This window comes from Lytechinus variegatus, chromosome 10 (genome assembly GCF_018143015.1).
Source record: "Lytechinus variegatus isolate NC3 chromosome 10, Lvar_3.0, whole genome shotgun sequence".
NCBI classification, from domain to species: Eukaryota; Metazoa; Echinodermata; class Echinoidea; order Temnopleuroida; family Toxopneustidae; genus Lytechinus; species Lytechinus variegatus.
Window position 1 is genome coordinate 25,436,278 of NC_054749.1, and position 15,513 is coordinate 25,451,790.

General features: G+C 36.8%; 1 protein-coding gene across 1 annotated transcript; it reads left to right on the top strand.

The window, feature by feature from the left end:
• The first annotated feature begins 872 nt into the window (after nucleotides 1-872).
• On the top strand, nucleotides 873-11,220 carry LOC121423303 (5-demethoxyubiquinone hydroxylase, mitochondrial-like). The gene is made up of 6 exons (XM_041618646.1): nucleotides 873-894; nucleotides 5,199-5,464; nucleotides 6,899-7,013; nucleotides 8,861-8,945; nucleotides 10,043-10,166; nucleotides 10,748-11,220. Exons 2-6 carry the CDS (start codon nucleotides 5,225-5,227, stop codon nucleotides 10,823-10,825), a joined length of 642 nt encoding a protein of 213 aa, XP_041474580.1. The 5' UTR covers nucleotides 873-894; nucleotides 5,199-5,224; the 3' UTR covers nucleotides 10,826-11,220.
• Nucleotides 11,221-15,513: the final 4,293 nt, after the last annotated feature.

The window sequence follows — 15,513 nt, forward strand, 5'->3', positions numbered from 1 at the left end:
ATAAACATTGCAGATTGTCCGAGTACGGTACCGTAGGCCGTTCCGGTACATTTAGCCAAACCTACCGTCCTCGCGGTAGTAGCTAGCCCTTTAGAAACGGCGTACGGATGAGTGGCGAGACCGTTGATTAATAATCCAGTGAGGGCCGGGGTGTTGCTAGAAAATATTTGCAATCAATTGCAAATTTTCTGTTCCAATTGTACAATTATTAGATCAATTTGAACTATGGCAAATAAGATGACACTCCTTTTTTTCATGGAGAAGATTAACAATCAATAACATATTTGCAAAATTTTGAATTTGATGAAATATTCAAGTAAACTATTTTTATTTTATTAATTTTTACACCTTCCAACGCCTAATATTAATAACAGGGATTCGATTTTAAGGCGCGCGAGAGCAATCGCCGCGTGCTACATGTGCGCCTTAATCCGTTTTAGGTAGCGCGATTAATAGCGCGATTAATAGCGCGCCTCGCGATTGTTGACCTGCGCGGAAATGCCTAAAGTCGCCCTTGAAATCACCCAAAATCATGCTTATTGCCGAGTGATAACAACTCAATATGCTCGAGCTCCGCTTACCATTTAGAAATCATCCAAAATCCAACACTCAAAATCATGAATAATCCTCAAAAATAGCGAGTAGCGCAGTTTCAAATTCCGACGTTGCGTTATTTTTTCTGTACCAGGTATTTCCATACACATGGTATGATAACAAGTACGAAAAAAAATCAATGCAACGGTCGGGAAACAGTTGCATGTATAGGGGTCCATTTTGACTACCACCATGTGCAATTTCGAATGCACTTGTTTCCCCTACAGATATCACAATTCTGTGATTAAATAATTCGAATTACACAGGAAATAAATCCCCGAGTCTTGTAACCAAGCATTGGTGAGTTGTCATTCGGCTTTGCTTTTCAAAACGGCTTATTACATTAACTTTCAAAATAAGTTACATTATTTATTAATAATTATAACTAAAAAATTATTTATTTTCTTTTTCTAGGGGATGAGGTATTATATCAGACAATAAATCATCAAACAAAGCTCCATCTATTTTACAAGGCTGGCGGCAGGCTCACGCATTGGCGCTTTTACTAGCTAGCCTGTTAGAGCTCTGTCTCTGCCAGAGCTCTGGGGGACAATTCACTCAGTAAAGGCCTCAATGATGGTGATTTTCTGTTTCAGACAGAGTTTACATTTCATGAATATTATTCAAAACTGCCAATAAAGTTTGATGATTTCTTCATTGTCATGTATATTTAAGTTCTTAATGAATACATTCTCACCGAATTTAGACTCCCCAATAGAGAAATTAAATTTTCATGGAGATCTGCATTTTCAAAGAACTTCAGGAAAAGTTAGGGGATGTGGGCCTTTGTTACATGTACATGGCTGAGTACAGGGTATTGTACTGGAATAGATGGAGTAGAAATTAGTATATTGAATTCATTTATATCCAAGTCCAACTCACAGTCACACACACACGCACTCACCCACAACCAAGATTCTATGCATGAAAAATAACTTTAAAAATCATACAATATTGAACAAAAAGTAATAATTCATTAATAAGTTGTCATATCAGGGAGGGGAGCTTAAGAGAACACCCGTCCTGGTACAACTACACAACAACTTCATCAACAATACAAAACAGAAAAGAGACGAAAATAGAGACAAAATTTGTCAAAATACAAAAAAGTAGCATTTAAAAAGAGCCCCCGAAATGCAAAAAGTAGCCCCCGATATTTGCCAAAAAAAATTAAAATGGAGCCCCTGAAAAAAAAATTGTCAGTGACTTAACTTTAAGCCAAAGTAAAAACCTAACTCAAACAGGTTTTGATAACACACAATCTAATTACAAAACATTGTATAACAATTACAAATACTTCCTTTGGTTGTTGATTGTAACTTTATAGTACATACATTTCCTTCATCTGTTTTGTTAATTGGACAAAAAGCTCCCCTTGTATGTTGAAGAAGAGCTTTTTGCAGTGCTCCTCTACCGCTCTCCTTAAAAGATCTAGGAGAGCTATTTATTGCTCCCCTCATAATTATAAAACTGAGTCCCTGTAATAATGCATAGGAAGGTTAAAAAAAAATTTTGGTGAAACTTACAAAATAAAGGTTTCTTACCAGATTGATGTCGCGTCGACGGCATTGCTTTTCGGAAGCACGTAATACATAAGTGGTTCGAGGGTCGGCGCTAGTATTGTATTTGCTTTGTTTACATGTGGATCAAGGGGTCAACACGACATCAATCTGGTATTAAGAAACCTTCCTTTTTTAACATTTTTACCGAAGATTTTTTTTAACCTTCCTACGCATTAATAGGCGTTGGAAGGTGTACAAATTAATAAAATGAAAATAGTTTACTTGATTATTTCATCAAAATTATTTCCTATTTCCCAAGGAAATCCATCTTTAGTTACCTGCTTCTCGTACATGTATATGAAGGGCTGTTCAAGCCTCCAATGATGAATAACTATATGTCAGATTGAAAAAAGACATCATCATGGAGTCCTCAAGACTAGCCGAATTTGAGCCATGGGTTGGCATAACCCCATTCTCATCAGACAAGTCCACCCCAACAAAAAGTTGATTTGATTTTGAAAGATCTAGATCTGAAAAAATTAAAAAGAGAAAAATCCAACAAGCAATCATGTCTCATGACACTGAAAATTTCTTCTAGCCTCTAAATCAGATGTAAAATAAGAAATTTATGGTATTTTCAAGTTTCGCTTCTAGTTCTAGATCTAATTGCAGAAAAAATAGTTATGTGCTCATCCTGCTTGCTATTAGACCCTAAATGCAAATGAGGTAACTGATAACATCACTCACTATTTCTTTTGTATGTAACTTACAATGTAGACCTAACTTTAGTAATTTCTCCTCATTGTCCTATGAAACAAAGTTATTTCTCCCTGAAGTTGTGGAATTACCATTCTTTAACATTTTATGGTTCAGTCAAGTTGGTCCTTATTGTCAAATCAGTAATTGAAATATTGTTATAATTCAAACAATAAATTATGAACAAAAGAAATAGGCTTGTGAGTGAGGGAGATTGACTTTCTCATTTTCATGTGGCTAAATTGTGCATATCTGTATAACTATTTATTGAAAAATAAGGGAAGCTTAAAAATGTCACAACTTTCTTATTTTACATCCAATTTTGATGAAATTTTCAGCAATATGCTTGTCTGATTTTTCGCTGTTGATTCAAATCAAAATTTTCCTGAGGTGGACTTGACCTCTAACTTAGTTCAGTGGAAATCAATTTAATGTTTATTGCCGGATGAGGACGCACTCTCTAAGTGGTCTTGAACTTGAAGGCAATCTTCCAAACCAGCTTGGTCCTTGGGAAATCACCTCTCACTTTGCCACTTAAAACTGGTTTAAGCTTCGGTGACTCCACAACTGTTCCACACAGTCACACACAAAAATATGCCCTATGTTAAAATAATCATGAATTAATAGCCTAGTCACTAGGATCACAATAAGGTTGATAAAAGCTGCCAGAGTAGTCAGACTTTTAAACCACCATTGTACAAAATCCACAGATATTTGTACCTCAAATATAAATTTTGATATCATTTTAAGAAAGGTAGCATTGTAGGGCTACAGAATTTAGAGCATGTTGATTCGATGAAGGACCTAGACATTGAAATATAAGGTGTACTGTAATTTGATGCTCACACACAGAAAATTGTGTGAAAAGCTAGTAAACAGGCTAGCAGGCTTGTTAGGGAGGTCATTTTTGTTTTCTGGATGAAGATATGTTCAAGAGACTTATGAAGACTTTGGTTCGGCCTCATTTAGAGTATGGTTGCGCTGTGTAGAATCCATACAAAGTAAAACATATTCATTTCCTTGATAATGTGCTGAGACGAGCTACTCGCTACATCCCATCTTTGAAAGGGCTCTCATATCCTGAGAGACTGAAGAAGCTTAATTTGCCTACTCTTGTTTATAGACAGGCTAGGGCTATAGGGTTGACATGATGATAGAGACCTTTATTATCTTCAGAATTATGACCCTGATGTTGCCCCATGTATGCAACTTAATTCTCTCACCAGTACAAAGGGTTATATGCACAAGCTTTTTAAGATTAGAGTTATCAAGAATACACGTAAGAACTTTTTACATTGAGAATCTGTAACTTATGGAGTAGTCTTCCTGAGCTTGAAGTGGAGCCTAAGGATGTATTACAAATTGAAAAGAGGATTTATTTTTGGTGGCGTAATGCATAATTTAAATTTGGTTATAAGGTTCCTCCCCCAGACTGTGCAAATTCTTTAGACGTCACAGTGAGCTAGACATAGAGGAACAGAGGATCCTGCATCCAGAACTGCACCTAATTTAACCTTATAATATCTGCACTACAATACACAAACTAATTTCACTCAAAACAGATCATAATTAAAAAGACCCACGACAAGCCTTGTCGCCAACATTGTGTGTTACCGTGGGTTCATGCACCAACCCGTTTTAATGTGCTATTTTCACCTATGAGGTCAGTACTATTTATGTATTGTCCTCATTGATACTAGGAGTGCTTACTGGAACATCCCCCCCCCCCGATCTGTGTGTGGCTGTGTGGTTGTTCCTTTATTTAAATTTTGATGTCTACTTCCTTTAGCTTACTTGTGATTGAGCCAATCACTTCTACATACCCATTAAGGCCATGTGAAAAAGTAGGAAGTTTCTGTAATACTATCTCATTTTCATTAGTCTTTCTTTTGCCACTTTGTGACTGTGGATTCAGACACCAATGGATGTGAGAGGCTATAACCTCTCTGTGATTGAACCAATCTCTTAATTATTGATATACTGTGCTTAATAAAGATTATTGAAGCTAGCCTTTGTAAAAAAAAAATGTTCATTTTGACTGATCAGAATTTGTGCAGTGCCCTTGTAAAACTTTGATAAGTTTTTTTTAGAAATCAGTTTATTTTGTTTAACCTTATACACATAATGAGAATTCTTTACTGTCACACGACTATAAAATTGTTTTGGATGTGAGTTTGAAAGAAGATGAAAAAGGAGATTTAGTAAAAGTTATTTCATAAGTTAGCAGTTGTGTTATATTAATTTTTTGCTGACATCATATGTCAAAGGTGAGATTCCCGAACTTTGGTTTATTATGAAATATCATAGACAAATCCTGTAATCTCTATTGTATCTCTTTGCTCACAGCCAGATTTAAAGTGTACCAACCATCCATGATGCAGAATCTTGGTTCAATGAGGTATTGTGTTCTGAGGCAATACAAGTTGCGGGCAATGAGAGCCGTTACGGAGGTCAAAGGTCAGAGGTCAGCTAGCTCTATGTCTGGCCTTACGAGGAAAGAGATGATAGACCGGATCATCAGGGTGGATCACGCTGGAGAGGTCGGAGCTGATAGGATCTATGCTGGTCAGCTTGCTGTACTCAAGAATTCATCAGTAGGACCACTCATACAGGTTGGTAGTACTAGCTTACTTACCAATCGTAAAGATTCATCTGGGCCCCTTCTGACAAAGAGTTACAATTGATCTGATCAATCACATCTACGGATGGCCAGCAATGTCAACAACTATTATGCATATTTGTTCAAAATGTTTTTCAATTATGATGTATATTTCATGCATTCATTGTTTTCTTGAAAATTCACTGTGCTTCTCTTTGTTTATAAAGGACATTGTTCAAATTTACTGTAGAAAAAAATTATGACACTGATGGATTTCCATATGTAGAGTTACAGTACGATTGATTGGATCAATCGTAACTCTTTGTACATATTTGTTGGATCATAGGTAATGGCTCCAGCTTTCGTCTTTAGGAGCTTTGGGAGGCTGATGCTGTTACATGAAACTTTGGCAATACGTCTGATGCTGCTGCTGCTGCTGCATGTATGTGACGTTTGGTTCTGCGGACCTCACGCAGTATATCCATTGCCTCTTCTCGCATATCGTTCATTATTTGGCCCTGCACGCACGCGCTTACGTGCATTATTTGTATAATATCTGACAGTTACCAAGGTATAAGTGCTTCTAGCTAGGCCAATCAAAGCAAACGAAAGTTAGACATAAAACAACAACTATATGGTTAGCCAGTTAAGCAACTACTAATTATAGATACTTTTTCATGAATGAAACATGATTTTCACAACCAGAATTCTTACAAGACATAGCAGCATATGTAATTTCTATACGGGGACATTTAGCCCTATCTCACACAAAATGATCTGAAAGCGATGGTGCAATATGCTGCAATTGCATTGCATACCTCACGCAATGTTAATAAACTTCAGTATGCTCAGAATACAGCTGCCAGGTTTTAACTGGTATGTAAAAATATCAACACATCTCACCAATTTTCCAAAAGTTACATTGGTTACTGATCCGGAAGCGTATAGAATTTAAAATTCTTATTCTCACTTGGAAAGTGTTAAATGGTTTGGCCCCAAAGTATCTACAAGACCTTGTCACGCCTTATGCACCAGCTCGTAGCCTGAGATCATCACACCAGCAACTTCTTAACTTTTTAAGACTCCCAAGACACGTGTAGCATATGGTGCACAAGCTTTCTCTGCCTTAGCACCTTCTCTCTGGAATAATTTGCCGTTAAAATTAAGAATTATACAATCACTGGAGACCTTCAAACCTACACTGAAATCTTTTCTAACAGTATTAGTTATTGGCACTTTGACACTCATCCAAACTTTCTTCTTTTCTTGTGCGCCTCGGAATAGAATATTTCTAGATAGATGGCGCTATATAAATGCCTATTATTATTATTATTATGTAGGATTAAATGAATGCTCACCTTGTGCAGACTCTTGCACTATGCTTAGAAATTTGCTCGTTTTTTGTTAAATTGTGGCAATAAGTTTTATTCATGATTTTTTTTTCCAGGAAATGTGGGACCAAGAGAAGCATCACAAGGAGACATTTGAGAGACTGATCCCAGAACACAGAGTACGTCCCACAGCTCTGTTACCAATCTGGAATGTTGCAGGCTTTGTCTTGGGTATGAATCACTTGCTAATCGGAAATATTTTTTATATTATTGGGGCAATGTCATAAAACTAGACTTGACTTTGAAGGGGGGGGGGGGGGCTAACTGTGTGCGGTCTGTCATTTGTATGTGCATAAATAGCTAGTCTTAAAATGTGCCTTTCAGATTACTATAAATAATTCCGAGAATGAATAAGTATATAAATTCATTTGTATAGAGAAACCAAAATTTCTCTAGTACAGGAAAGGTAATTGTTTACTTGATAACATCATTATTGTGATGTGAATGTACTGAGTAGTCAATTAGTGTCTTACTATTCAAGTGGGTTTATATTACAAGACTACACTGCTGAGAATGATGCATTATGGGTTAGGAAGCTGGTCAGATGTGATGACTTGAGGTGGCTCCTGGTTTGTGTTGACTGTAAGAGCAAATTTATCAACAACTTGAATATCAGTATGAGCCGGATATTATTCCTGACATTCCAAGAAAAGAAGACTCTATTTTGAATAATCACACTTCATTTTGATTTGCATTTAATTCATTCTTGTTTAAAAAAGTACATAATGCAACACATCAATTATTCATAAGCATATGTAAGTACATAAAGGAGATCTGCATAAATTACATTTGAGGTGCATTAGCATTTTCTTTGACAACTTATAAATTAGTAGTATTGTATTAACAATGGTGAAAGCATTATTTATGTAGATTCACAATATGGTCCTGTTGCTGTTGCAGTAACTCTTTTACAAACTCAGCAGGACCAGCTGGTATGACCAATTACATTGGATATTTTGATCAGTCATAGTGGTTGACTTATAGGACAAGTCCACTCGAACAAAAAGTAGATTTGAATAAAAAGAGAAAAATCCAACAAGCATACACTGAAAATTTCATCAAAATCGGATGTAAAATAAGAAAGTAATGACATTTTAAAGTTTCGCTTAATTTCACAAAACAGTTATATGCATATCCTGTTCGGTATGCAAAAGAGGAGACCGATGACGTCATCCACTCACTGTTTCTTTTGTATTTTATTATATGAAATATGAAATATTCTGATTTTCTCCTCATTGTCAAGTGAAACAACGATAATTCCTCCCTAAACATATGTAATTAGCATTATTCAATACTATATGGTGTAGTCAAGTTGGTCCTTATTGTCACATTTGTAAAAATGAAATATTGTATAATTGAAACAATAAAAAACAAAAGAAATAGTGAGTGAGGGACATCACCAACTGTCTCATTTCCACGTCACTGAGTTGTGCATATCACTGTTTTGTGAAAAATAAGCGAAACTTTAAAATGTAATAACTTTCTTATTTTACATTCGATTTTCAGTCTTATGCTAGTTTGATTTTTCTCTATTTATTCAAATCAACATTTTTCTGTGGTGGACTTGACCTTTAATGAAAAAAGCAGATTTCACTCTGGCTATTTTGAACCATTGCAATCAGATGTCCAATGTTCCAATCACTAGACCACATGACTCTATCATGAATCACATTAAAATAAATTAACACATGGCCTGACTCAGGAGCGGGGCAGTCCCCCCCCCCCACCCGGAAATTTTTTCACTGAAATTTTTCAAAATTCACATTTTTCACAAAATTCAGCAATAAGAGGATGCACAAAATCCTTCAATTTCACTTTACAATTAATGCATAAACACCCAATGAAAGCGCTGTGATACAATCATTATGAAGAGCGCTATATGAAAACTTATATTGTATTGTAAGCTCTGTCACTTTTCTCCCTTGCTTTCAATTTTTTTCTTCAAAAATTTTTATGCGCTGTGTATGGCTATGGATAAACATTTTTTTTTAAATCATTAATCTCTTAAATTTCTTTAGGTGCTGGTTCAGCTCTGATGGGAAAGGAAGCTGCCATGGCCTGTACAGTAGCAGTGGAAGAATCAATAGGAGAACATTATAATGAGTATGTATATATCATTACATGATTTAAAAATGTGTGGGGTTTGTTTATATTGTACATAATGTTCATGCTGTACAGGTACCTCGGGCAAAGCTCGTGCAGGCTCCACTCCACTACCGCTACACTACGCTCCACCTACTCGAACTTCGGGACAGTGAACTTGATCGGATATTCCGAGTCACAAAGGATGGGATGGAAATCATGTTTATTGTAAAAATTAAAGAAAAAAAATATAACAAGAAAGATAATTAACTTAATATCTTACTCTAAACCCGTATTTCACTCCGTGTCCATCCTCCGGTTATCCTCAAAATTGGTGATTTTGGGCGTGTATCAATTTCCTCACACGTGTTACTCCCAGTCGATTTCAAAACATCGCATGTGATGTTCTGAAATCGGCCGTGAGTACGCATGCGATGTTTTGAAATCGGCCGTGAGTAATACGTGTGAGGAAATTGATACTGGGCCAAAATCACCAATTTTGAGGATAACCAGACGATGGACACGGAGTGAAATACGGGTCTAGAGTAAGATATTAAGTTAAATTAGTTTCTCGTTATATATATATATTTTTTTTTACAATAAACGTGATTTCCATCCCACCCTTTGTGACTCGGAATATCCGACCGAGTTCACTTTCCCGAAGTTCGGGTAGGTGGAGCGTAGTGTTGCGGTAGTGAAGTGCAGTAGAGCCTGCACGAACTTCGCCCTAGGTAGCTCTACAGGGGACAATTTGTTAGCGATAGCAATCATCAATCTTTTACCTACTGAAATGAAGCTTTTAGATTGGTCGGGTGAAGAAAATTGCCTTTTTAAAATAAATGATTAATTCATTCCCGGTTGGATGTTTCATAAAGCTATTGGGAAGTGCAACTTGAAGAACGACTGATGATCCTTTCTTGTGGTAAATGGTATACACCAAAATGTTCATTGGCGAAGGTTTGGCACGCAAGAAAGGTTCACCAGTCGTTCTTAAAGCCACTCTTAACAACACGAAAAGCTTTATGAATCACCCCCTGGTCTGCTGTAAAATTGAATGCTTAAGTTCACTTTCACAATGGTCCCTGGATACCAAATGAACCTTCATTTTGATTATACAGCCAGATCCGTGCGCTGATCGAGGACGATCCTGAGGTTCACAAGGAGCTATTAGAAATCATCAAGGAATTCAGAGATGACGAGCTGGAACATCTTAATACAGGGCTTGAAAATGATGCAAAGAAGGTAATAAGAATTCATATATTTTGAGTATATTGAGGTATAGCAATCAGTCATGTAAAATTTGTTATTATCAGGTTATCTTCTGAATTGTTTTTAAAGTTTCACATACCTGGGGATAATATATATTTCTCAATCCTAATGAATTTTGCTAATGTGCCTTTTAATACGAATCTATATTTTTACCGTCAATGAGCTACTAGTATTAAGAATACTAAACTGACTTCTCCATGAATGCCAATTCATGGAGTTGACCAAGATCATCTATGCCTTCCCCTACAACCCCCCCCCTCCCGTGGATTCATAGAGACACAACATTTGCTACTGCGACAAATGTTCAGGGCTTCATTTTGTCTAAGATGTAGGGTTAGGGCAACAATAGGGTTTTAATGTTAGATTTAGGGTTTGTAGGTTGATGGTAGGGTACATTGTTATATCCAAGGTTGAAGTTAGTCATTCTATTAGTGTGTGGAATTTATAGTGTAGCAATTGGCGCTTGGGCAAATGTCATGGAATCGAATCCATTCAGACATGTTGAAGCTAAAATCAAGATTTGACTTTACCATGTATTCTGTTCTCTTCTCTAGGCGCCCATGTACTCGGCAATGGATGCGGTCATCAAGACGGGATGTAAGGCTGCTATATGGCTCTCGGAGAGAATATAAGACTTAAGACATAAACACCTACATTGCTTTAGAAGACATGGTTCAATTACTCCAACAAACTCTGCCTGGAATTCCCATCCTTTCAAGGACTCTACACATTAGTCTTTTTCTCAAGCTGAACTTTAAAAGACCTTTGAAAGGCGCTAAGTGGGTACCCGGTAGGATGCGAAATTCTATGAAGTGAGGAAAAAACTTGTTGGAATATTCCACTGGGAGTGGAGAATGTGCATATATTATGTGTGGGTTAGCCAGCCAGAATCCCAAGATCAGGGTAGTAGTACATCCATTAAATGCTTAAAGACATCTCTCTGGTATTTTAAAACAGAAAAATATTATCATTAAAATGATAGATGATAAGGGGGCTGTTTCATAAAGCTGTTCGTAAGTTAGAGCGACTTTAAGAACGACTGGTGATCCTTTCTTGTGGTGAATGGTATGTTCATGGGTGATTACTTAGCGGATAAGATATGTTCGCCAGTCGTTCTTAAAATCGCTCTTAACTTACGAACAGCTTTATGAAATGGCCCCCAGTGATGTCAGGGATGCAAGGCAGATCAACCTGAATATTTTTTTTTTGCATTATAACCTTATTGGTGCTTGAAGATTTTTGAATTTGCAATTTCTAATCCTTGCTCCTTACATGCTTTGATGGATGTTTGTGAATTGGACAGGGAAAAAAAGGTTTCTTTCTCTTAAGAAGACATAAATTCTGTTAGATAAAGATTTAGCATTATATGGAAGTGTGCTTTGAACTGTTGCAGGGTTAAACCAGTATCAGTTTTCAGAGAACTATGAATATTTTTACTTTTCCTCATGTTTCAAACTGACATAAGTCAGCAACATTTATGTACAAAGTCAATTACATTAAATTAAATAAATTGAAACTAGAAACTTTAAAGCCTTCCATCCCTCCCCTCCCGCAAATCCTCAACTGTGCAGCGAGAATGGTAACCTTGAGCAAGAAACACGAACACATCACCCCTATTCTCCAATCACTTCATTGGCTTCCGGTTCACTCTCGCAAAACGTTCAAAATTCTACTCATTGTATACAAAATTACCCATAATATGTCACCCAAATATCTCCAAGACCTTATTTCCCTTCGTTCTTCCTCTTCTGTCAGATCCCTACGTTCATCATATTAAAATAATTTAATTCATGGCCCTCGCACTAAGACCCGATATGGTGATCATGCTTTTTGTCTCACCTGCGAAGCAGAGAGACTATAGACGCCGCTTTTCCGACGGCGGTGGCGGCAGCGGCGTCAACATCAAATCTTAACCTGAGGTTAAGTTTTTGAAATGACATCATAACTTAGAAAGTATATGGACCTAGTTCATGAAACTTGGCCATAAGGTTAATCAAGTATTACTGAACATCCTATTAGAGTTTCATGTCACATGACCAAGGTCAAAGGTCATTTAGGGTCAATGAACTTAGACCATGTTGGAGGAATCAACATCGAAATCTTAACCTGAGGTTAAGTTTTTGAAATGTCATCATAACTTAGAAAATATATAGACCTAGTTCATGAAACTTGGACATAAGGTTAATCAAGTATCACTGAACATCCTGCATGAGTTTCACGTCACATGACCAAGGTCAAAGGTCATTTAGGGTCAATGAACTTTGGCCGAATTGGGGATATCTGTTGAATTCCCATCATAACTTTGAAAGTTTATGGATCTGATTCATGAAACTTGGACATAATAGTAATCAAGCATCACTGAATATTTTGTGCAAGTTTCAGGTCTCATGATTAAGGTCAAAGGTCATTTAGGGTCAATGAACTTTGGCCGAATCGGGGGTATCTGTTGAATTACCATCATAACTTTGAAAGTTTATTAGTCTAGTTCATTAAACTTGGACATATGAGTAATCAAATATCACTGAACATCCTGTGCGCGTTTCAGGTCACATGACCAAGGTCAAAGGTCAATGAACTTTGGCCGAATTGGGTGTATCTGTTGAATTACCATCATAACTTTGAAAGTTTATGGATCTGATTCATGAAACTTGTACATAAGAGTAATCAAGTATCACTGAACATCCTGTGCAAGTTTCAGGTCACATGATCAAGGTCAAAGGTCATGTAAGGTCAATGAACTTTGGCTATGTTGGGGTTTTTTGTTGAATAACCATCATATCTCTGTAAGTTTATTGGTCTCGTTCATAAAAAGTGGACATAAGAGTAACCATGTATCACTGAACATCTTGTGTGAGTTAGAGTAGTATTCAAAGTCAGCACTGCTGCTATATTGAACCGCGTGATGCAGGTGAGACGGCCAGAGGCATTCCACTTGTTCTGTAATTTCTCCCACCCTCTGGAATAAACTCCCAACTCATATCCAAAATGCTCCCTCCCTTTTTGAATATCCAAAAATTTTTAGATCGTCACTAAAACTCACCTTTTCTCATAACTTGTTTTATTTTTATTTTTTAATGGATTGACTGTATATTATTATAATCTGCCAAACTGTGTGCTTTGAAACACCAGTATAAAACACCCTACAAATATTATTATTATTATAATTCAAATATGATGAGACAAAGCAACCAGAACTTTCATAGTATTCTAGTGCTTTGCTATATTTCGTTAACATCAAAATTATGTGATATTGAGGAAATATGGAATATTCGACAATTGTTTTATGAAAATGTTGATATGTCGCATTTTTTCACCTAATTTTCTTTACCTATTTTTGCTTGCAAATATAGACTGTGATAGATTGTAAGTCCTGAAGCAGACACATTAGTTATGTTGAGCTATAATACCTTTCTCCCTGTATAATTTTGATAAGAAGGCATAAAAACTGAAAGTTGACCAATTAAAAAAAAATCTGTCTTTAGCAAAGAGCATTAACACTGTTGTTTCCTGTTAATGAGAGTTCCAATCATTTGAACCTGAAAAGTCGGAATACCGGCTTAAAGTCATGTGATTTGAAAAGCAAGGGTTTTAGATATCGGGTGACCTTCAAAATTGATGACATTTTAGAAATATTCAATCGATTACTTCAGTTCATTATTTTGGTAAAGATTGGCTTTCATTTATAAGGTTTAAGCATAAAAAATGACAAAAAATGGGTTAATACACAGCGAGTCTTATACGAACTATATGTAAGCTATTGTTCAAGTGTGCTTCTGTCAAAGGCCAATACATTGAGTTTGAGACAATATTTGAGATAGTTAGTACGGAAGCTAAACAACATCAGCCGAGCCAGGCACAGTTCCTGCGGAGCAACGTGCCGCTGACATGGCTGGGCTCGAATCATGAGAATAGAATATCATTATATTTCAGATGTCATGTATTCCATCATTTTGCCAGTAATAATACTCAAAATTTATAACGCGCTTTCCCATATGGCCCAAAGCGCTCACAATTTCAGTTAACATAATTTATACAAACAAAAATCAGTATGACATATTAAATGAAGGCAGTTACCTAGAACAAAGCAGTAATCTTGATATCTGCAATTACTTTAGGGTGAGGGTCATGACTGTCCCAATTAATTCAGGGCTCAAAAGGTTAACTGCCATAACTGTATTCCTGATTCCAACAGCCTGTAAATTGCCAATAAATGTGAAGGTCATGTCCCTTGTTGTTAGTGAGAACATCTTTTTGATCTTTAATGTTTGCTGGATCATACCATACTTTTGAGCATGTTCCCAAAGTGTGTCACATCCTCAGATGTGAGACATGATGTCAGGTCTTGCTAGGGTGAAGAAGTAGTTATTTTGTTGACACTAACCTCCGTTCTGTACCTCATATTAGCATCCCTACTTGACTTTACAATGTTTGTCATCATCACAGGGACAGTTCTTCCCTTTTTCCCCTTAGGCTCAACCCTCCATAGACACTTCACCAGCTGCTGCTCCCAATTTTGTAGTGTTACCACCTGTCCATCCACCGTATGGCTGGATCCTTCCTTGATATAAATCTTTAACTGTCACTTTGGAAACTTCAGCTCTCCTTCTCTTAAAGAAAATCAAATGGGTGAACATTGTCTTCAGAGAACAACTAGTCCACCTTTGTCTTCTGTGATGACTTCGCAGTTATGCTTGTGATAACCACTGTTGCAATTAAGCTGTTGCCAGGCATTCACTTTGTAGAATGCACTCTAGATCTGTCATACATCATTCAGCATTGGTTTCAATGTACTGTCTTTGACAGTACTACTACATCTGATGTGACTGGCAAGAGCTTTGGCATGTTTCTCCTCTGCTGATAAAGGGTCCTTACTACATGTGATGATACTTCTCTCTCCTATTCTTTCTCAATGAGAGTGATGAAATCTCATACCATCATTTCTACTTCAATGTCTCCATTCTCTGCTGCCCTCACCAGCTGTAACCCTGCGGACTGTTTAAAAAGAGGGCCTAGTTTTATTGCAAGGTTCGGTGTTGTATAGTCATGCATGTCTTGGTTGAACCCGGCCCTTTTCCTTGCTGACCTGACAACTGCATCAAGTTCATGTGGAGAAATGATGGGACTCAAAGTGGCAATTTCCTTCCCAGTAGATATTCTGTATGTAAGAAGCAATCTGGCAATTTCTCAAAGTTTATATCTAATGAAGTTGTAGCTTTTCCAATCATGACCTATCATGACCTATCTTCAAGCATAGTTTGTCAATTGGACAATGAGGTGGTCCCCCTTCATGCAACGTTCCACATCATCACTCCTTAAGCCT